Here is a 22768-nt window from a genome sequence, read left to right on the forward strand (position 1 = left end):
TGGCTGGGCGAGCATCCTTCCTCTGACCGCAGCAGTGTCTGGGAGTGGCTCACTGCAGCATCCGTGGTGGAGGGTCTTTCCCAGAAGCCCCCACGGCTGCACACCCTCTCTGCTCCTTGCCCCGGATTGATCCGTGTGGAAGAGGAGGGCACTTGTCAAGCAGTCCCACTTGTCCCTGTGCCGGCCTGGCTGCTCTGCTCCGAGGAGCTCCCCCAGCATCCTAGCGTCGCCAGAGGGTCCCTGTGTCACTGGGGATGTGTTCTCACCCTAAACATGATGACGGACACGGGACCGCGAGAGGTCACTCAAATAGTAGGACACTTCTAGGTACGAGGTTTGGCTTTTTTTCAAAACTTGGAAAACCAACATTTCCCATCGTCCATTGGAGAACATCCACGTCGAGCCCGGCCAGCGTGGCTCAGTGGTTGGTGTCGACCTGTGAACCAGGAGGCCAAGGCTAGCGTCCCCGTCCAGACATATACCCAGGTTGCAGGCTTGATCCCCAGTTGGGGGGGGACCAATGATTCTCGTTGACGTTTCTATCTCCCTCTCTGAGATCAATAAAAATATATTAATATTTTTAAAATTCCACACCTAAGTGGCCCCACATGTTAAGGCAGGCGGAGCCTCAGCCCAGAGCCCAGCCCTACACGGTGGACTCCACCCCAATGGGATCCACGTGGAATAAATAGTTACTGAGGGGGAGGGTTAGCCGGGCCGGCCCCTCCATCCAGGTGGGGGCAGGAACCGACCAGGAAGGCCCGCCTCCAGCATCCCATCACCCCTCATCCCAGATAACTACCCAGGGCTGGCCCTAGGAGTGGGGCCAGGCAGTCACCCCCTCATCCCAGATAACTACCCAGGGCTGGCCCTAGGAGTGGGGCCAGGTGTGGAGGGCAGGAAGGGACTAAGCCCTGGGGTCTGAAGTCAGAGTAGAAAAATTTTTTAAACAGCTATTTGGAAAGGTCACCCCTCACAGGCACTGAGTCCCTTCAACAAAGGAAATAGTTTCTACCTGACCACTGCTCCCCTGCATGCCAGAGGCATTACAGAGCTGTCCCTGCGACGACCAACCCATATAGGGAGGGGTCCGGTGTAGAGCTTCCTCACTGCACCAGCAACCCATATTAGGAAGAGCCCAAGACAAAGGGGTCCCAAATTTGCGGGTCATTTAAAGGGGCCAATCGGAATGCCAGACCAACAGTTGTAGAGGGAAGGGGTATAAGGGACTGCCCCTTTCAACGGCGCTCTCGCCACGGCACTTGCCTGCTGCTGCGTCAGCTACGGCGGGGCCCAGATTCGAATCTGCAATAAACTTTTTCCCTGTTTGATCCAATTGGTCTCGGTGGTCTATCTCCGGGGGACGCGCTCCATTACACCAGGCAGTCACCCCCTCATCCCAGATAACTACCCAGGGCTGGCCCTAGGAGTGGGGCCAGGCAGTCACCCCCTCATCCCAGATAACTACCCAGGGCTGGCCCTAGGAGTGGGGCCAGGCAGACTCAGGCCGCCCCCGAGGCCTCCGGCAGCAGTGACCCTGAACCAGAGTGCTCTGTGCAGGAGGCAAGGGCAGGCCCAGGCTGCCAGGGGCGGTCTGGACGGCTGGGGGCCGGGTCCAGGGCAGTGAGGGGAACGAGCACTCACAGAAAAGCTATTTATTTACATCGGGTGATCTTTAAAGTAACAAAACCCAACTCCGTCCCCTTGCCAGCCCTCGGTGGGTTCCAGGTCCTCCTTCCTGCCTGCCCTCCCAGCCCATCGTTCCTGCTAAACAGCCCTTCCGTCTGGGCTGCTGGCCCCACCCGGGGAAGGGAGGAACGGTGAGGGGACCCCCCCAACCCCCCCCCCCCCCCCACCCCGCCGGTCACAGGAGCCACTGGGCTGCACACAGCAGCCCGGCCCAGCCCCCGCAGCCTCGCCTTTGTCCCGTGACAGGCGAGGAGGGCGGCGGCTCAGGGCAAGGGCGGCTGAAGCCCTGGGAGGGGGGACAGGACCCCGGTGGGCGGTCCTGGCTGGAGCCCCGCTCGGGCGGGCGGCGCCCGTCAGGAGTACTTGGTGTTGGAGATGGTCTTCCACAGCAGCGTCTTGAGGTGGCTCAGCACCAGCGAGTGGTGCGCCTCCACCTGGCTGGCCAGGCCGCTGAGCGTGGTGCAGGTGCGCAGCTGCCGGCCCAGCTCCGTGCGCAGCTCGCGGGGCGCGCCGGGCAGCAGGTAGTCCCGCAGCAGCTCGCACACCTTGGCCAGGTTGGGCTGCAGGAGGTCGCCCTTGCACTGCCGCAGGAGCTGGTCGCAGGGCGCCCTGCAGTCGCGCCCGTAGGTGCAGTCGGTGCTGTGCTCGCAGCGGCGGCCACGCAGGAAGCGGCGCACGGCGGCCTCGGGCGCCACCTGCTGCAGGTCGGCCATCCGGAAGTCGTAGGTGGCCGTGTAGCCCACGTTGGCCAGCGTGGTCTCGCACATGTAGAAGGTCCCGTAGGCGCCGTGGAACAGCTCCTCCACGAACTCCAGCAGGCCGATGGCCACCTTGGCGCGCCAGGGCCACGGGGGCCCCAGCCACTGCTGCAGGGCGTGGTGCAGGGCGGGGGGCAGCAGCGGGCGCAGCAGGGGCGCCGCGCCGTGCCAGGAGCCCGGCGGGACGCCCTCGGTGACGTACAGGTCCCCGCAGAAGCCCAGCAGCCGGGCCGCGTGCTCCTTGTCCTGCAGCGACAGCAGCAGCAGGAACTCGTTGCGCTGCAGCAGGGCCCACACCGACTTGGCCTCGGCCAGCGACACCCGGCTGTCCTTGTTGAAGTCGGCCAGGAGCAGGACCTGCCCGACCAGCGCGGGCAGGGAGGGCAGGTCTCCCAGGTTTGCCTGAAGTTTGGGGACCGAACGAAAGGGGGACAGCGGTTCAGAGCCAGGGTGTGGCTAAGGCGGCAGGACGCCGGCCTTGGTGTGGGTGCCAGGCCCTCAGGTGCCCGGGTGCTGGCTGGGTGGCCTGCACCCGGGACCCAGCACATCCAACAGCTTCGAGGAGCCCAGCCTCCAACTGCCGCCTCCTGGAAGCCCACCCTGACTACCCACCCACCGGCATCTCTCTTGGAGCTGCTCTGAGGACTGTGTCCCCGTGTCTCCACCAGGGCTCAGGGGCCTGGGGGTGGGCACCTCGGCATGGAGGTGAGAGCCTGCTGGGCGGGGCCAGTCGCTTCTCATCGGCTCTGACCCCACCTCCCTTGCACACCCAGCTTCCCGGCTCTCCCTACGGACACCCTGGGAGCAGGGTGCTCCCTGCCTCGGGGGCAATCCTGATGCTTGGAGCTGGGGCCCAGCCAGAAGCCTGACCAGCCCGTAAGGCCCCCACCGGGCCCGCCTCCCGCTCTGTGCACACGTCCCTGGGCATGACCTGGACGCAGCCCCCACGAGAGCCGCCTGACCTTGAGAAAGCTGAGGGTCATCTCCCGGAACTCTTTGATGGAGGTGCCCCGGGTGGGCTTGTCGAACAGCACCAGCTCCCGCCGGGGCGCCGCATCCGACCCGGCCTTGGCGCTCCGGCTCTCCTCGATGCCACACTTGATGGTCACCTCCTTGCCCTGCCAGAGCCCGCTGTACACCTGGATGGGGCACAGGGGTGCCCACGTAGAAGTCCCTCTCCCGCTGCACCCGGGCCTCTGAGCCAGGCCCCCAGACCCGCGGGGGGCGGCCTCCTGGCCCGGCCCTGGCCTGGCTCCCCTGGGCTCACCTGCTGGCCGGGGACAGAGGACAGGCAGGCCCTCCACTCCACCTTGTGCAGCTGGCACAGGTCCTGGCACAGGGAGCCCGAGATGATGCCCTTGTGGTACTGGTCACACTAGGAGGAGGACACGCCGGGAAGTGGCCTGGGAGACGGGGCTCAGGGGCTCCAACCCCGGCCACCCGAGCCCCGCCCCCCCTCCTTTACATGCTGTACCCCTGGGTGGTGGCCGACACCCTCATCACGTCTGCCAGTGGCCCCTGGCTCCTAGGCCACACACTCCTCAGAGGGGCCCCAGTGCTGCCGCCGGGAGCCGGGCAGCCTCCGGCCACACGCGGGCGCCTGCCCAGCTCACTGCGCTCTCAGAACTGGCATCTGTCCCCGCCACCATCCCTCCGTCCCGGAGACGCCCGGCTTCTCCTGGCTCAGCTGCTGCTGGGCGGCAGTGACAGGCACCCTCACGCTGTCCAGGTGCCCAGTTAGAGCCCCCAGCCGGCCGGGCAGCAGGCTCCCCCAGCGCCTCTCTGGACTGTCTGTCCCCTGCAGCCCCTCCAACCCCCGCCACGCCTCAGCCACAGGCACGGGGGAGCTCTCAGCAGCGATCCTGTCGGCTCCGGAGTAGCAGGCCCTGGACGGGAGGGGAGGTGAGGGAGCCGAGCCGGCTCATCCCTCTGCAGCGAGCTCCCGGAGTGGATTCTGAGGTGCCCTCGGTTGCCATGGAGCCCAGGCCCGGCCAGCCAGGGCCGGAGGAGGCAGAGGCAAGGGAGCCCAGCGCCACCCAGCCACCCACGCAGGGAGGAGGGAGGACGGGACAAAACCAGGCCTGGGCTCCGCGGGAGGGAGGCGTCGGCCGTGGCAGCCCCGGCTGGGGAGGGAAGACAGAAAAACCCAAACCGCACCCGCCATCCCCCACCTGGAGGGAGGCCCCACCCCAAGGGGTCTGCTCTGCCTCAAACCCCGGGGTGGCCACCAGGGACCGTGGGCGGCGGACGGGCGGGGCACCCACGGAGGGAGGCTGCGGCGGGCGGGGTGTCCTCCAGGCCCGATCCCTGAGGCCTCCGGCAGCAGTGACCCTGAACCAGAGTGCTCTGTGCAGGAGGCAGGGGCAGGCCCAGGCTGCCAGGGGCGGTCTGGACGGCTGGGGGCCGGGTCCAGGGCAGTGAGGGGAACGAGCACTCACAGAAAAGCTATTTATTTACATCGGGTGATCTTTAAAGTAACAAAACCCAACTCCGCCTGGGCGGGTCCCCTTGCCAGCCCTCGGTGGGTTCCAGGTCCTCCTTCCTGCCTGCCCTCCCAGCCCATCGTTCCTGCTAAACAGCCCTTCCGTCTGGGCTGCTGGCCCCACCTGGGGAAGGGAGGAACGGTGAGGGGGCCTGGACAAGCCGTGGAGCCTCTGAGCCGGCTGGGCCCTCAAGGTCACCAGCATCTGCCGGCTCCAGCCTCCCTCCCAAACCTCTGGAGTTCGCCCATCTGTCCATCCTGGCACCGGCGTGCTCTCCGGGGTGCGTGCCGGGCCTCCCCAGCCCCGCCCTCCTCCAGCCACCCCACCTCCTCCTCCGCCAGCCGGAGGGTCCCCCCTAAACCCACCTCAGGGCCTCAGAGGAAGGCGGGTCCCTGCCTGGCCTGCCCAGGCCGCACGGGGAGGGGCGGAGCCCACGCCCAGCCCACGGGGACACTTACGATGACCGCCTGGCACACATGCCCGCGGCAGAGTTCCGCGTAGGACGCGTAGTTCACGTACGCCAGCCAGCTGCCCGCGAAGACGCCCAGCCAGACCAGAAAGACGTACTTGACCCTGAGGCCTGGGAGCCGGCCCTGCTGTGGGAGGGAACACAGGAGGAAGCGCCACATTTGGGGGGTGTCACCCCCCCCCTCACAGACCCCAGCCTTCTCATGGGCCCGCCCTGCTCCAGCATCAAAAACTGCGGGGCCCAGGGATGCTCAGGGGTCTCCCCCCATCTTCATACCCCCTCACTTCACCCACGTGGAGGTGCGGGCAGGTGCCCAGACTTTCACTGTAAATACATGGGCAGCCCAGCCAGCGTGGCTCAGTGGTTGAACGTCGATCTGTGAACCTGGAGGTCACGGTTCGATGCCCGGTCAGGGCACATGCCTGGGGTGCGGGCCTGATCCCCAGTAGGGGGTGTGTAGGAGGCAGGAAGGGAGAGGGACAGATCGAAACAACAATGATGAGAATCACTGATTGGCTGCCTCCTGCACGCCCCCTAATGGGAATCAAGCCCGCACCCCGGGCCTGTGCCCTGACCGGGCATCGAACTCTGACCTCCAGGTTCACAGGTCGACGTCCAGCCGCTGAGCCACCACGGCCAGGCAATAAAAACATTTTTTAAATAAATACACGGGCAGGTAAAAAATCAGTTTCAAAATGGGGGACACAGGGGAGTCAGCTCTTCATTTTGCCGAGTAAAGATCTTTTTCACACATTTCCCTTCTGTCTTGCCCTCATTTCCTAGGAACCTCTGACGAGGGCGGGCTGGAGAACGCCAGGCAGGCACGCTGGCCGCCAACGGGGGGAGAGTTCCCGCTGGACCCGGGCCAGCAGGGAGCCCGGGCCTTGGAGGCCGCTGGGGCAGAGGGCAGGGCCCCGGCCGCACAGTGGGCCCCGAGCCTTGGAGACACGGTCTCACACACCCACGTTCACAGCAGCGTCTTCCCAACAGCCAAACTGGGGCGCAACCAGCGCCACTGACCGGAGACCCGACAGACTCCACGGGACCTCTCCAGGCAGGGGGGTATCGCTCGCCTCAGAACGCAGGGGACCAGCCCTGGCCGGTGTTGCTCAGTGGATAGAGCGCCGGCCTGCGGACTCAAGGGTCCCAGGTTCGATTCCGATCAGGGGCATGTACCTTGGTTGCGGGCACATCCCCAGTAGGAGGTGTGCAGGAGGCAGCTGATCGATGTTTCTCTCTCATCGATGTTTCTAACTCTCTGTCCCTCTCCCTTCCTCTCTGTGAAGAATCAATAAAAATATTTCCACTCAGCCAGCTTTCCTGTGGTTCTGGATGGTGTCCGTTCTGTCTTTTAGTTGTAGTTTTGAAATTGTTGTGCGAGGCAGCAGTTTAGGTGTTTACCTATGCCGCCATCTGGGTTTCTCCCTCAATAAAAATATATTAAAAAGAAAAAAAAGAACGCAGGGGACCTGACGCTGCCACATCGCGGCTGGACCGCGCAGCCCTGATGCCCCGTGAAGGAAGCCAGGCACAGCTCAGCCCTGTGGCTCCGTGGCTGGGCGTTGACCCGTGAACCAGGTCACTGGTTCGATTCCTGATCGGGGCACAGCCTGGGTTGTGGGCTCGATCCCCAGTAGGGGGCGTGCAGGGGGCAGCCTATTGATGACGTTTTTCTTTCCTTTTTTTTTAAAAAATATGTTTCCATTGATTTTTAGAGAGAGGAAGGGAGAAGGATAGAGAGAGAAACACGAGAGAGAAGCATCATCGATAGGCCAGCCGTCCTCAGAGGAGGCACCCCTGCCAGCACTGGGTCCTGGTCGGTCCTGGTCCTGGTCGGTCCTGGTCCTGGTCGGTCCTGGTCCTGGTCAGTCCTGGGTCCTGGTCAGTCCTGGGTCCTGGTCGGTCCTGGGTCCTGGTCAGTCCTGGGTCCTGGTCGGTCCTGGGTCCTGGTCAGTCCTGGTCCTGGTCAGTCCTGGTCCTGGTCAGTCCTGGGTCCTGGTCGGTCCTGGTCCTGGTCGGTCCTGGTCCTGGTCGGTCCTGGTCCTGGTCAGTCCTGGATCCTGGTCGGTCCTGGTCCTGGGTCCTGGTCGGTCCTGGGTCCTGGTCGGTCCTGGGTCCTGGGTCCTGGGTCCTGGGTTCTGGGTCCTGGGTCCTGGTCAGTCCTGGGTCCTGGTCAGTCCTGGGTCCTGGGTCCTGGTCGGTCCTGGGTCCTGGTCAGTCCTGGGTCCTGGGTCCTGGTCGGTCCTGGGTCCTGGTCAGTCCTGGGTCCTGGGTCCTGGTCAGTCCTGGGTCCTGGGTCCTGGTCAGTCCTGGGTCCTGGGTCCTGGTCAGTCCTGGGTCCTGGTCGGTCCTGGGTCCTGGGTCCTGGGTCCTGGGTCCTGGTCAGTCCTGGTCCTGGTCCTGGTCAGCTGGGGGCTGGGGGTGCCCTGAGACGTGGGGGCACCAGCTCCCACAGGACAACTGCGTTCGTGGTTCTTGATGGAGAGGCAGGTCCTCGCTGCCTCCCACTGGCACGGCGGCCTCCCAGGAGGGCTGCAGCGGGAGGGCCTCGCAGGCTCGGCGGGGGCGGGCAGCCTGGGTGCCTTGGCGGCCACTGAGGAGCAGCGGGGACGGGGGGGAGGGGCGGGGGGGACCTGGAGCGGGTGAGGAGGTTGGGCCTCGGCTCACTGGTCCCTGCCCCTGTGCCTGTTTCCGTCGGATTTGTTCACAAGGAAAAACAGGAAAGCAGAGGGGGGGCAGCTGGGGGTGCTGTGGCCGCCAGTGTACTTCCCACCGGGCGGGGCCTGGGTGGGCTCTCAGCATTGGGGTCCTGGGGAGGGCAGGCTGGACCCGAGGATGCGGGGGGGGGGGGTGTGGGGGGAGGGGGGCCCTGGCGTCACAGCGATTGCAGGAGCAGGAGCAGGAGCCTGCAGGGCCGCGCACAGCCCTCTCCCCACCCCAGCCCTCCAGGTCCTCCACTGCACTGACCCCTCTGGCCAACTAGGACTGAACCCCAGGTCCTCGTCTCCCGTGGGCACTTCCTCCGGGAGCAGCCCCTCACCCCATCCTCCTGCCCTGCCCGAGGCAGCCCTGGGCGGGGCAGGCCTCACTCCCGTGCAGGAGCCACGGGAGGGTGGAGGGTGCTCAGGGGACAGGGCCAGCACCATGACTGCCCACAGGTGCTGCCCACACGCACCACCCACCCAGGAGGGGTTTCCCTGGCAGGAACCGGAGGCTTGGAGTGTGTCCCTGACACTGAGGGCGGGCAGAGCGGGGCTCAGACCAGGGGGACCCCCTGGGTCCCTCCCCCTCCAGCCGCTGTGCCCCACCCACTCTGCAGGGTTTGGGCCGCCCCTTCCATCAGAGCTGGGGCCAGAGCATGGTGGGGGGGGGTGGGCCTCAGGCCCCTGGCTCCCCACTGGCCCTGGCAGACATGGGGGCACCTGGCATAGACATGTAACCCACATGGTCCGGGGCTCCCACAGTTCTCCCCAAAGCGGAGCAGCTAAGGACAGCGGGCCCTGGGCCAAGGAGGCCACCCCGGGCAGCCTCCTGCTGGACCCCGAAAGGCTCGGGCCAGGGCTGACCTGCAGGCATGGCTCACAGACGCGCCTGGAGGGCTCGGCTCTGCCACGGGCCTGGCTCGGTCCCCCCTGCAGAGGTGACAGCCCCCCTCCACACCCGCAGCCGGGGCCCAAGGCAGCCGGGGCCTCCCCTGCAGACTGGGACGGAGGGCCCTGGCGAGGACAGGACTTGGCCAAGGTCAACCTGGGGTCAGGCACACCCTAAACTCCGCTGGCTGGGGGTGCCTGGGGAGGTCGGGGAGGTCCATCTTGGGGCATTTCTGGGCCCCGAGTGTTCGGCTACAGAACAAGCCTTGTCTTTGGGAGGACAGGAGCGGTTGGGGGTGGTTTCTGGGCCGCGGGGTGCAGGTCCACGCAGCCCCAGGGGGGTGGGCCGTCGCCAGCGCCAGGAGCGGGGCTGCACCGCGCAGCACGGGCGGGCCCCTCCGCCGGCCCCGGCAACACTGCCCACCCCGGCCCGGCCGGCCTCCCGCGGCCACTCCCCCGCGTCCTGAGCCCGACCCCCGCCTCCCACTCCGCTCCCGGCCCGGACCCCACGCCCGGCCTCCGCCCCAGCACCCAGGCGGGCGGCGCGCCTACCTGCGGGCCCTGGGAGAAGGGGCGGAGGAGCACCCGGTGCGCCAGGCGCCGCAGCCGCCGCATGGTGGGCGCCCGGGCGGTGCGCGGCCGGCTCGGCTCCACCTCAGCCCCGCGGGCCGGTCCCCAACGGCCGCGCTCCTGCCGCCGCCGCGCGCGCTCTCCCGCCGCGTTCTCGTGAGGGCGCGCTCCTCCGTGGAGACCGGGGGCGGGGGGCGCTGCTCGGGGACGCGGGGGAGAGGGAGGGGGCAGGGGGCGGGGGAGGGGATGCTCAAGGGCGCGCGGGAGAGGGAGGGGGACAGGAGGGCGAGGGAGGGGACAGGGGGCGGGGGAGGGGACGCGGGGAGAGGGAGGGGACAGGAGGGTGAGGGAGGGGGCAGGGGGGCGGGGGAGGGGACGCGGGGAGAGGGAGGGGACAGGAGGGCGAGGGAGGGGACAGGGGGGCGGGGGAGGGGACGTGGGGAGAGGGAGGGGACAGGAGGGTGAGGGAGGGGACGCGGGGAGAGGGAGGGGGCAGGAGGGCGGGGGAGGGGATTCTCAGGGGCGCGCGGGAGAGGGAGGGGGCAGGAGGGCGGGGGAGGGGACGCGGGGAGAGTGAGGGGGCAGGAGGGCGGGGGAGGGGACGCGGGGAGAGGGAGGGGGCAGGAGGGCGGGGGAGGGGACGCGGGGAGAGGGAGGGGGCAGGAGGGCGGGGGAGGGGATGCTCAGGGGCGCGCGGGAGAGGGAGGGGACGGGGGCGCGGGGGAGGGAATGGGGACGGAGAGGAGGGAGCGGCGCCGCAGAGGGGAGCCGGTCCGGGGTGGAGGTGCCCACGCCCCCCGCGGCGCGCCCCTAGCCCTGGCGAGGAGGAGGGCGCCCAGGCCCAGCCCCCGAGCCTCCCCCACACCCGGAGGGGGCGGGGCTGTGATGCGCGGGGCGGTCGCCGCGCCGGCAGAGGGGGCGGGATGAGCCCCGCCTCCTTCAGGGGCCCCTGCGTTGGGGTCCGGCGGGGCAGGAAGCCGGGGCCGGGAGCTGTCGGGAGAGGTCCCGAGTGGGGTCGGGGGTCAGCGCCAACCCCCGCGTGGAGGGGCGGTTTGCCCGTTTCTTCCAGGCCTGAAAGGACACGTCCCTGCACCCTCCACCGCGCAGCCGTGGGCGCGCACCCCGGTAGCCGCCTGGGTCAGGGGCCGGCTCCCCGCCCCGCCAACGCCCCCTCTCCCCGCCCCGCAGACCCGCAGCCCCGCAGCCCCGGCTCCGTGGAGGGACGCGAGGACCCTGGCGTCCGGCCTGTCCCTGGGCAGCCAGCCCCCTGCCCTGCCCCGCGGCCTTGGCACCGACGCTGGGCTCCTTCGGCCCCTCACCCTGGAGGGGGTCCCACTTGGTCCCAGATGAGGAGCCGCGGGACACCTTGGCCGTGGTGTCTGCGCAAGGCGCCCACCTGTCCGGCCGGGCGGGAGCCCAGCTGCCCGGTCCTGGCCGCGCTCAGCCCGCGGACTCCGGCCGCCCCGCCTGTGCGGCCCAGGGTGCTGGATGCTGGGTGCTGGGCAGGCTTTCCGGGGCTCGGCTGGGCCTGTACACCTTCTCGGCAACGTGTGGGTTCCGTTTCTCTGCCTTCCTTCAGTCTGCTTCCTGGTTACCGGGCTGGGAGGGTGCTTTGTGGCTGCTGGGTGCCAGTCCCCACCCACAGTGACTGGCAAAGGTGTTCTTTCTGCAGGTCTGGGGGCTGTCCCTGCCGGTTTCTTTTCATTGATGTCAGGGAGGAAGGGAGAGGGAGAGGGAGAGAAACATCCATGAGGAGAGAGAACCATGGATCAGCTGCCTCCCGCACGCCCCGCCCTGGGGATGGAGCCTGAAAACCCGGGCCTGTGCCCTGACGGGAATCGAACCCGCAACCTTTCGGGGGGCCGGGATGACGCCCCACCCGCTGAGCCGTGCCTCCAGGGCTCTTTTCAGATCCCTGCTCAGTCCTTCCTGGAGCTCAGGGTCTTCGTTTTGGTGAGGGCCCTCATTCCTTTCCTCTACAGTCTGTGCAGCGTGTGTGTGACAGCTCAGAAGTCTCGGCGGAACCCGGGGTCACAAAGGTTTTCTGACGGAGACCCATGACCCCCCACACTTTGGATCACGTGGCCCACACCCCCTGTCTTCAACCGAGGGGCGGTGATCCTCAGGCCCAAGGCCACACTGGTCCCACCGGAGAGGGCCGCGGGCCCGGAAGGGGGAAAGAAGGGCCTTTTCTCGGGAGGGTCGGGGGGAACCTTGAACATCCAAAAAGACCTGGACAGCACCCCTCCAGACAGCCCACCCTGACAGAGGGCCCCCCTCTGGGCAGCCACATTCGGGGACAAGCTGTCCGACCGACCGAGGCGTGGGGACCAGGAGGAGGGGATGGGGTGTCAGAAATCGTTTTATTTTTTTGGGGGGGGGGGGAGAGGGGCATAAATCATAGAGGTGGGAAGAGTAATTCAGAAATGGGCTTAGGAAACAAGTTGTGGAGGTTAAGGAAGGGCCTGGAAACGTGCGAGGGAGGCAGCTGATGGTAAGGTGCCTGGGGCTGGGGAGGGAGGCCTGGGGCTGGGAGGCGGGAAGGCCCAGGGGAGGGAAAGGCCAGGAGGTGGTGGGGGGGGGGCCTGGGCAAGCTCAGGAGGGAGAGTTGGGAATCAGCCCAGGGCCTGTGGGTGGGGGGAGGTGAGGGTGGGTGGGGGAAGGTGAGGGTGAGGGAGGGTGGGGGTGGGGGTGAGGGTGAGGGAGGGTGGGGGTGGGGGTGGGGGTGGGGGTGGGGGTGGGCCCACCCCACCCACCCCACCCACCCCACCCACCCCACCCACCCCACCCCACCCCCACCCTCCCTCACCCTCACCCCCACCCCCACCCTCACCCCCACCCCCACCCACCCACCCACCCCCCCCACCCACTCCTGGACCCCAGCCCATGATGGGGAGGCTTTTGCAGTCAAAGAGGCCCCAGGCCACGGCTTAGTCTCAGGGGCCAGAGACAGCGGCCCAGGGCGGCAGAAGGCTTAGTCTCAGGGGCCGGAGACAGCGGCCCAGGGCGGCAGAAGGCGTGGGTGCAGCCCACAGCCCCGAGAGGCGCTCACAATCCCATCCAGTCAGCTCGCCGGGAGCCGGCCGGGGTCAACAGCTGTGCCGTGAACTCTTTACCCGCACCCCAGGGTTCTGGAAGGACATGAATCTGGGCAGCCTGTCCACCTCACGACAGCCCAGAAGTCCGTGGAAATATGACAGGTTTCATCAAGGGAAGGGACCCCAAAACAAGTGGCTGACTCCGGGAGGAGCGGGGTTTCTCCTCCAGGCAGCTGCGCGTAAGCCTCCCAAGGCTGTGGGACTGGGAAGTCCTTCCGCCCGGCCGCTCGGGCCCTGCGCGCAGCCCCTGCTCCAGCATCACCCCACACTGCGCCCCACACTGCCCCACACTGCACCCAGCAGCGCCCCACACTGCCCCACACTGCACCCAGCAGCGCCCCACTCTGCCCCACACTGCACCCAGCAGCGCCCCACACTGCCCCACACTGCACCCAGCAGCGCCCCACACTGCGCCCAGCAGCGCCCCACACTGCGCCCAGCAGCGCCCCACACTGCGCCCAGCAGCGCCCCACACTGCGCCCAGCAGCGCCCCACACTGCCCCACACTGCGCCCAGCAGCGCCCCACACTGCACCCAGCAGCGCCCCACACTGCACCCAGCAGCGCCCCACACTGCCCCACACTGCGCCCAGCAGCGCCCCACACTGCACCCAGCAGCGCCCCACACTGCGCCCAGCAGCGCCCCACACTGCGCCCAGCAGCGCCCCACACTGCCCCACACTGCACCCAGCAGCGCCCCACACTGCACCCAGCAGCGCCCCACACTGCCCCACACTGCGCCCAGCAGCGCCCCACACTGCGCCCAGCAGCGCCCCACACTGCGCCCAGCAGCGCCCCACACTGCGCCCAGCAGCGCCCCACACTGCGCCCAGCAGCGCCCCACACTGCGCCCAGCAGCGCCCCACACTGCGCCCAGCAGCGCCCCCACACTGCGCCCAGCAGCGCCCCCACACTGCGCCCAGCAGCGCCCCCACACTGCGCCCAGCAGCGCCCCCACACTGCCCCACACTGCACCCAGCAGCGCCCCACTCTGCCCCACACTGCACCCAGCAGCGCCCCACACTGCCCCACACTGCACCCAGCAGCGCCCCACACTGCGCCCAGCAGCGCCCCACACTGCCCCACACTGCACCCAGCAGCGCCCCACACTGCGCCCAGCAGCGCCCCACACTGCGCCCAGCAGCGCCCCACACTGCGCCCAGCAGCGCCCCCACACTGCGCCCAGCAGCGCCCCCACACTGCGCCCAGCAGCGCCCCCACACTGCGCCCAGCGGCGGGGAGAGCAAAGGGAGAGGGAGCTGACTCTGCTGCAAAGACAGGGCCTGGAAATGCCAGCCTCCGCTGCTCACACCCCATTGGCCAGAGCTTAGTCACATGACCTGATCGCTGCAAAGCAGGCGGGAAACTAGTCTTTCCTGGGCAAAACACAGGGTCCACGTGGGCCCACAGTCCGTGGCCGCTGCGCGCTCCGTTCCTCTGCCTGGAACTGCCTCCCTCCCCCTCCCCATCCTTTGGGTCCAAATGCAAATACCACCTTCCCCAGGCCGGCCTGGGCCTGAGGCATCCCCACCACAGGTGGGGTCCCACCACCGTCCAAGGAAACCTCCAGGGTCCAGGTGCCCTCAGTCTCAGGCCCACGTATGTGCAGGAGAAACGGAGAAATGGAGACGAGGCCCTGGGCACATTGCCCTGCCACACACCGCCCCGCCCACGGACCCCAACCATGATGACCTTTAGGCTGAGGTCAGAGGTCACACAGTTCCCTGCACACAGGTGTTCAGGGAGGCGTGGCTCGGTGGTGAGCGTTGACCTATGAACCAGGAGGTCAGGATTCGATTGCGAAGCCAGGGCACGTGCCTGGGTTGCAGACTAGATCCCCAGTAGGGGGCGTGCAGGAGGCAGCAAATCAATGATTCCCTCTCATCATTGCTGTTTCTCTCTCCCTCTCCCTTCCTCTCTCTGAAATCAATAAAAATTGGTTTTGTTCTGTTTTTAAAAGGGGAAAGGAAAGAATGGGGACCCCACCTGTGGTGGGGATGCCTCAGGCCCAGGCCAGGCCTGGGGAAGGTGGTATTTGTATTTGGACCCAAAGGATGGGGGAGGGGGAGGGAGGCAGTTCCAGGCAGAGGAACGGAGCGCGCAGCGGCCACGGACTGTGGGCCCGCGTGGACCCTGTGTTCTGTGCAGTGAATGTGAGTATGTGCAGGTCAGCACCCCGAGGTCTGGACAAGCCCAAAACAGGACGTGAGCCACGGTCCCGATTTGTGTCCGCAACGGCCTAGCCCAGGGGTGGGCAAACTTTTTGACTCGAGGGCCACCATGGGTTCTTAAACTGGACCGGAGGGCCGGAACAAAAGCATGGATGGAGTGTTTGTGTGAACTAATATAAATTCAAAGTAAACATCATTACATAAAAGGGTACGGTCTTTTTTTTTTTATTTCAATAGTTTTATTCATTTCAAACATTTTCACAAGAATGTAAACACTAATGATTATAATTTGAAACTTCAAAAAATGGAGGAATCATAGCACAATAACATACCTTCTATTGAAGATGGCAAAGGCAAAATAAAATTGCCTAACAAAGGAAAGGTACAAAAGCCTTTCAAATTAAACTTAAATATAATAAAATAATTTAAAACTAAAACAAAGAGAAAAGAACAAAATGTGTAAACAGTAAATTAAACATTTTCTTTAGTGCAACTTCCAAATGACGCCCGGGACGTAGATGTAGATGGCAATGTAGACTGGGTTGAAAGGTTTTTGGTCTTGAAAACATCCACTTCAGTGGGAACAGTGTTGTTGGTCTCCTTTTTAGCTAATGCTCTGATCCTGTGCTCTCCAGGGGCGTGTCTCCCTCCATCACCCCGATAACGTGTCTCCGCATTCCCAGGGTGATGTCGGGGGACGCGTCCGCGGGCATTACAAGGAGCCTCTGGAAGATTGAGAGGTGGTTCCTTCTACTGAATGGGGATATAAATCCGCCCACTCAGAAGAAGGAGCTGCGGCCGTGTTTCCCGACGTTGCCATGTTAACACTGCTGCTGGTGAAGGCGCGGAGGGGAGAGCAAGAGAACCCTCCGCTCTTTCGGCTCCGCGGGCCGGATAGAACGGCCGAACAGGCCGGATCCGGCCCGCGGGCTGTACTTTGCCCTCGGCTGGCCTAGCCCTAGCCACAGCCGCCACGCCTCCTCCTGCAGGCTCGGACTCCCTGGAGGGTGGAAGCCCTGGAGGGGGTGGGGGGAGGGGCTGAGCAGGGAGCCGGCTGGGACAGCTTCCCTAAGCCAGCCCTGCCCCACGAGCCGCATTCTCCGTGCAGAGGTGTCTCAGCCTCACGGTGGAGACCCAGGCGGGTGGCCACCCAGGACGTTCCTCGGTGTGTGGTCCGTGCGCACAGCGGGACGGCACTCGGCGTAAAGGGAATGGAATTCCGACACATGCTGCAACACGCACCCGGTAACCTCGCCAGCCTTTTATTATTTTTTATTTTTTATTTTTTAAAATATATTTTATTGATATTTTACAGAGAGGAAGGGAGAGGGATAGAGAGCTAGAAACATGGATGAGAGAGAAACATCCATCAGCTGCCTCCTGCACACCTCGCACTGGGGATGTGCCCGCAACAAAGGAACATGCTCCTGACCGGAATCGAACCCGGGACCTTTCAGTCCGCAGGCCGACGCTATGCTCCCCCGGACTTAAAATGTTCCGAAGAGAGAACTCCACAGACAGAGGTCAGAGTAGAGGCTGCGGGGGCTGGGGAGGGTGGGGAGCGACTGTTTGCAGGGTTTGGGGCGAGGAAAGTGTTCTGAACAACATCGTTAAGTGGATGTTCTATGACCCGACTACGATCCTGATGGGCAAGAACACACAGAAGCCTCCTGGGCCCTCGCCGCCCGCCGATGTCCTCGCTGCTGCCCAGACCTTCCAGGGTTTGGCCTTGTTGTTATTCCTGGACACACAGTCACACAGAGCCCACAGCACATGCGTGAGGACCTGCGTGTCCTTTATGTAAATGGGGTCACTTTTCTCTGATCGTGTTTCTCCGTAGAACTGGAGTCCTCGGCCCGATTCCTGGGGCCCGCAGCTCTGAGCGGAGTTTTATTTTTTATTTATTTATTTTTTATTTTATATATTTTATTGATTTTTTTACAGAGAGGAAGAGAGAGGGGGAGGGAGAGGGAGAGAGAGCTAGAAACATCGATCAGCCGCCTCCTGCACACTCCCCACTGGGGATGTGCCCGCAACCAAGGTACATGCCCTTGACCGGAATCGAACCTGGGACCCTTCAGTCCGCAGGCCAACGCTCTATCCGCTGAGCCACACTGGTCAGGGCCTGAGCGGAGTTTTAAACGCTGGGCTCCGGCCCTGCGGATGGAGAGAGATTGTCTAACGTCTAATCGTCACCACAGCAAGGAGCTGTCCTTCGGCTCAGGAAGACTTGTCCCCCTGCTTCCCCCCGACACCTTGGGCTTCTTAGGGGGTGTCCCGGCAGGGGGCGGCATCGCTGGGGTGCGGGCGGACCCCGGCCCTGGGGGGATATGCTTCCCCGTTAGCAGGGCCCAGGCCTGGGGCCCGGTGAGGGCCGCACAGCTTCTGCTGCCCGAAGGGCCTGGCCATGGAACCGGTCACTTCCCGGCGGCCCTGGGAGCTGGCAAACGGCTGTCCCCTACACAGGCCGGCGGTGACCTGGCCGCGCCGGGTCCCATTCCTTAATCACGAAGCCGGGACAGCTTCCTGGGGAGACACTGCCCAGGCGCGGCTCGGCGGCACCCTGCACAGGGCCCAGGCCTGGGGGTTGTTGAGGGAGACGCGGCCTCCCCGGGGCTGGAGGTTTGGGGGACACTGGTGTGGGCAGCCCCCCCCCCGCCGCCCCTGTAGTAGCACTGACCCAGAGGAGTCTGGGGCAGTGCCAGGGGAAGGAGCCCTGGGGAGGGAGCCCCCTGCCCGCCTCCTGGCACGGCCTCTGTGGGGCCTCCTTCTCAGGGACCCCCAGCCCCATCCTTCTTTCAGCCCCAGAATGCACCTGCGCTCACTGCCTCGGAGCCTTGGCCTCGGCGCCCTCTGTCGGGAATCCCACCCGCCGCCTCCCAGCTCAGATGATCCTCTCAGAGGCCTCTGACCTGAACGCTGGGCTTCCACCCTGGACCGGGACCCCCCCCCCCCCCTCAGCGGCGGGGTCTCCGCTGGACCCCGAGCCCCTGGGGCCACGGCCCAGGGAGTCCGCCTCTGCCTGCGCCCAATTGCTGCTGGAGTCCTCACCCAGCACGGGCGAACTCAGACACACAGGCACACAGACGCACCCACACACACGGATTCACACACACACACGGCCAGCTCTCTCTCTCTCTCTCTCTCTCTCTCTCACACACACACACACACACACACACACACACACACGGCCAGCTCTCTCTCTCTCACACACACACACACACACACACACACACACGGCCAGCTCTCTCTCTCTCACACACACACACACACACACACACACACACGGCCAGCTCTCTCTCTCTCTCACACACACACACACACACACACACACACACACACGGCCAGCTCTCTCTCTCACACACACACACACACACACACACACACACACACACACACGGCCAGCTCTCTCTCTCTCACACACACACACACACACACACACACACACACACGGCCAGCTCTCTCTCTCTCCCACACACACACACACACACACACACACACACACACACACACGGCCAGCTCTCTCTCTCTCCCACACACACACACACACACACACACACACACACACACACGGCCAGCTCTCTCTCTCTCTCTCACACACACACACACACACACACACACACACACGGCCAGCTCTCTCTCTCTCACACACACACACACGGCCAACGCTCTCTCTCTCTCTCTCTCTCTCTCTCTCTCTCTCTCTCACACACACACACACACACACACACATGCACACAGCCAGCTCTCTCTCTCTCTCTCACACACACACACACACACGCACACAGCCAGCTCTCTCTCTCTCTCTCTCTCTCTCTCTCTCACACACACACACACACACACACACACACACACACACACACAGCCGGGCCGGGCCAGTGCTGCCGACGAACACACCTGTGACCCCGCAAATGCTCAGCGTGCAGGCCCAGGCGCAGGGACAGCCAGAGCGTTGGCCACGGCCCCTGCTGAGGCCACGGTCCCTCTGCCTCCGGAGAAGTTCCTGCCGGACCAGTGGGGGTCAGGATGGGGCTGGAAGAAGGGGAGGGATGCGAGGGGGGTTATGGGGAGGGGCGGGGGAGGAGGGGGGTTGGGGGAGGAGGCGGCAGAGAGGACACGGGACAGGGAGAGGGGGTGCCCTTCCCCTGAATGCTGCCTGTGCACCAGGCTGGCGGGGGGCGGCACTCCCGGGCACTGACGGGCGAGGGGTGGCGTTCCCTGTGGCGAGACAGAGGCCTGAGCCAGACGGCAGGTCCCATGCTGGCCCGTCACTGGGCGAGTGGTGACGGCGCTGCTGGCCCTCTGAGACCCAGGTGGTCTTGGGGCATGGGGGCAGCCCTGCACTTTGGGGCTCCAGCCGTTGGCGTACCCCTAGGACGCCCCGCACCGACCCGCCCTGGTGTCTCCCTCCTAGACCTGACTGTCCCGGAGACTGTGAGGTGGCCAGGCCCCCGGGGCCCCGGACGCTCCCCTCCTGGCCCAGAGGCGGCCAGAATGTTCGGTGAGCTCAACCGACGCTCCAGGCCCAGGACAGGCCAGCCCTGAGGAGGATGGGAACCTGGATATCCATTCATTCATTCATTCATTCATTCGTTCATTCATTCATTCATTTAGCATTTCCCAAGAACTTCACGGGGACTCTGGAGCTGGGGTGGGAAGGGGAGTAACAAAACCTGAGCCCTAAACACCGAGGTCACCGAGGTCACCGAACAGCAGACAGCCCCTCCGGGGCTCCCTGCGGTGCAGCCATGACCAGGGCGATGGGTGTGGTCCTGGGGACCCGGCAGCGGGCAGGGCGCGTCCGGGCAGAGACCTTAGGCTGGGCCTCGGGACAGCAGGGTTTCTCCTGGTCAGGACACCTGCCCCGCCCCCTCCGCCCGGGCAGAGGGAGCAGCTGGGGGGGCAGGAAGGGAGGACTGGCTACGCCCCCACGCGCTGGCGTGACCTCACTCCGGGAGACGCTCAGGGCACGTCGGGGCGCCCTGAGCCAGGTGGGGAAGAATGGTTGTCACGGGGCTAGTCTATGACAGGGACGCTGAGCATGGGGTGGGTGGATGTCTGGGGAGTCTCAGGGGCGTCACCCAGCCCTGCCATCACACCTGCACGCCCGTGTCCAAGCCGCAGAGTGACGGTGACGGGAGGGTGTCAGCCGCGCTGAGAGTTCCTCTCCCCCCGCCTCCCGCCGCCCCCAGGTCCCTGCAAAGGGAAGCGGCCAGCTGTCTGCAGCGTTCAGATGGGCAGGGGCTCAGGGAGGGTGGTCCTACCTGCAGGCGTGGCCCCGGTTCCTCTGCGGGGACCACAGGCAGGTCTGAGCCCGCAACCCTCTCCCGTGAGGCTGCGGCCCCGTGCTCTCCGAAGGCAGTTCCCCAGGGCGCACCAGGGGGGACCCTGCGGTCTCGCTGGGCTGGATGCAGGACCCACGCGGGCTTCCCGCTCACGATGCTGTGGGAACTGCCTCCAGGGCCCGGCCGGCCTGGCTCAGTGGCTGAGCCTTGACCTATGAACCAGGAGGTCAGGGTTCGATTCCCAGTCGAGGCACAGGCCCGGGTTGTGGGCTCCATCCCCAGTGGGGGGCGAGCAGGAGGCAGCTGATCCATGATTGTCTCTCATCACGGATGTTTCTCTCTCTCTGTCCTTCTCCCTTCCTCTCTGAAATCAATAAAAACACATTTTAAAAAAACACCCACAGCCCTGACCGGTTTGGCTCAGTGGATAGAGCGTCGGCCTGCGGACTGAAGGGTCCCGGGTTCGATTCCGGTCAAGGGCATGTGCCTTGGTTGCGGGCACATCCCCAGTGGGAGGTGTGCAGGAGGCAGCTGCTCGATGTTTCTCTCTCATCGATGTTTCTACCTCTCTCTCCCTCTCCCTTCCTCTCTGTAAAATATCAATAAAATATATTTTTTAAAAAACAAAACAAAACAAAACAAAAAAAAAGACACCCACAGCCTCCAGGGGCCACGGCATGGCAGCCTCGGGCCCGGAGACCTGCTCGCTGAGCTAGTCGGCTCGGACCCCATGCGGGAGGCGGAAACTGAAGCTCAAGTGGGACAGAGAGGAGGAGAAAAGCGCCATTTGGACCCCGCAGTGGCCTGGGCAGAGCCCGGGTGCTCCAGGCCTCCAGGCGGATGGCTAGGACGGCACCGCGCGGGGCCCCTGCCCGCGTCCAGCGGGGCCAGTGTGCTCAGCCGGCCGTGGGAGGCCGGTTAATTATCAGGTGGTTGCTTCTCCTCCCCCCACCAGCCCCCCTCCCAACACCAGGGGGGCGGAGAGGAGGGTCAGGGAACCGGGAGCCCCTCGCCCATCCTCCTCCACTGCCCGGCTTCCTCCCTCCCGGGACTGTCCACCAGAGGGCAGTGCCGCCCAGCCGGTCCCACGGTCCAAGCCGCCGCAGGTGGAGAGAACCTGGTGAACGCAGGGCTCTCGCCCTAGTCCGCGGGGAGGGCGGAGCGGGGGGGGGGGGGGGGGCGCGCAGACCAAAACCAAGGGGTTCACCCTCCATGAGGACATACGACTGACATTTCTCAGGACAAGTGTGTCCAGGTGCTCGGGCGTATTTGTGCTGAAAGAGCTCCCCGTGGGCATCGCCCCCTGCGGCCTGTGCTGTGTTTGGGGGACACGGGGGGCCCCTCCTTGGGGCCAGCGTGAGCCAGCGGGGCTCTGGGTGGAGCGGAAGCTCCAGCGCGTTCCACGCTCATTAGCTCAGTGCCTAATTAGCCCGGACGGTCCCCCCCGGGAGGCCGCACCTGCCCTACTGAGTCAGGTGAGCGCTGACGGTGGCACGGCTGACCTCTCACCCACGCCCCGTGACGTGGGACTCATTTGTCCAGACCTCCGTGTGCAGGGTGCGGTGAAGGTCAAGGGCCAGAGGGCCAGGTCTGCCCTCTCCGGGGGGCGGGGGGCAGGTGCAGTCAGCGTGGTTGGCACCGTGCCCGGTGGTCCTGGGCGCCCCTCCGCTCCTGCCAGCGGCTCCCCCGCGGCCCCTGCGCCTCCGGGGGGGCTCCCTGGTCTTACTCACGTTGTGGACAGACAGGCAGGTTGTGTGGGAAGCAGGCTCGCAGGCTGATGCTCACACATTCCTGGGGCCCAGCTCACCGCGGGCCACGCCCGGGCCTGCGCATGTGCTGAGCCGGCCCTGGGCATTGCTCCGGTGCACCTCGGTGAGGGTGCCGGAAACAGCACCCCGTGAGGGGTAACCCCGACCCGGCACAGCATCTTGTTCACTGCCCTGTAATCCGACCCCTCCACGTCACCTTCCTTACGTCCCTTCCTTTTTAAAAATGTTTATTTTAGCCCTAGCCGGTGTGGCTCAGTGGACAGAGCGTCGGCCTGGGGACTGAAGGGTCCCAGGTTCGATTCCGGTCAAGGGCATGTACCTTGGTTGCGGGCACATCCCAGTGGGGGGTGTGCAGGAGGCAGCTGATCGATGTTTCTCTCTCATCGATGTTTCTGACTCTCTATCCCTCTCCCTTCCTCTCTGTGAAAAATCAATAAAATATATTTTTAAAAAATGTTTATTTTATTTTATTGATGTCAGAGAGGAAGGGAGAGAGAGATATAGAAACATCAATGATGAGGTCTGTACTTGTTCTTCAATAAATCTCCACTTTTGCTATATATATATATATAAAGAAACATCAATGATGAGAGGGAATCATTGATCGGCTCCCTCCTGCACCCACCACACTGGGGGATCGAGCCCACAACCCAGGAATCGAACCGTGACCTCAACCACTGAGTCACACCAGCCGGGCCCCAAATAAACTCTTATTAGAATTCTGTTCAGGTTTGGATGTGTCTTCAGTCACCACCTGGCTTGGAGCAGGAAGGGCGACCCCGGGAAGGCCTGTGTGGGTCCCCCGGGCACCCCCAGGAGTGTGGCTCTGGGACTGAGGACACACCGCTGCCAAGGGGACCCGGGGAAGTGAAGTCCGGGTCCCACGG

At 65.0% G+C, this 22768-nt stretch overlaps 1 protein-coding gene across 2 annotated transcripts; it reads right to left on the bottom strand.

Annotated features, from left to right (window-relative positions):
• Positions 1 to 1641: 1641 nt before the first annotated feature.
• Positions 1642 to 9799, bottom strand: DIPK1B (divergent protein kinase domain 1B). 2 transcript variants are annotated; one of them, XM_080669475.1, is made up of 5 exons: positions 9542 to 9799; positions 5389 to 5523; positions 3715 to 3822; positions 3410 to 3586; positions 1642 to 2849 (listed from the first exon to the last, which is right to left on the bottom strand). In XM_080669475.1, the coding sequence occupies exons 1-5, from the start codon at positions 9602 to 9604 to the stop codon at positions 2043 to 2045; spliced, it is 1290 nt and encodes a 429-aa protein (XP_080525601.1). In that variant the 5' UTR covers positions 9605 to 9799; the 3' UTR covers positions 1642 to 2042. The 2 variants fall into 2 exon arrangements, with proteins under 2 accessions (XP_080525601.1, XP_080525600.1); XM_080669474.1 differs by having other exon boundaries at positions 5389 to 5526.
• Positions 9800 to 22768: the final 12969 nt, after the last annotated feature.

This window comes from Plecotus auritus, assembly GCF_963455305.1.
Source record: "Plecotus auritus genome assembly, chromosome: 5".
NCBI lineage: Eukaryota > Metazoa > Chordata > Mammalia > Chiroptera > Vespertilionidae > Plecotus > Plecotus auritus.

What these genes read in the sequence shown, in the direction of transcription:
- DIPK1B (XM_080669474.1), bottom strand. Translation starts at nt 9,604, where the DNA reads ATGCGGCGGCTGCGGCGCCTGGCGCACCGGGTGCTCCTCCGCCCCTTC. An exon ending in CCTTCTCCCAGGGCCCGCAG is followed by an intron (nt 5,527 to 9,541) that starts GTAGGCGCGCCG and finishes TCCCTCCCACAG; the next exon opens with CAGGGCCGGCTCCCAGGCCT. An exon ending in CCTCTGTCCCCGGCCAGCAG is followed by an intron (nt 3,587 to 3,714) that starts GTGAGCCCAGGG and finishes TGCCCCATCCAG; the next exon opens with GTGTACAGCGGGCTCTGGCA.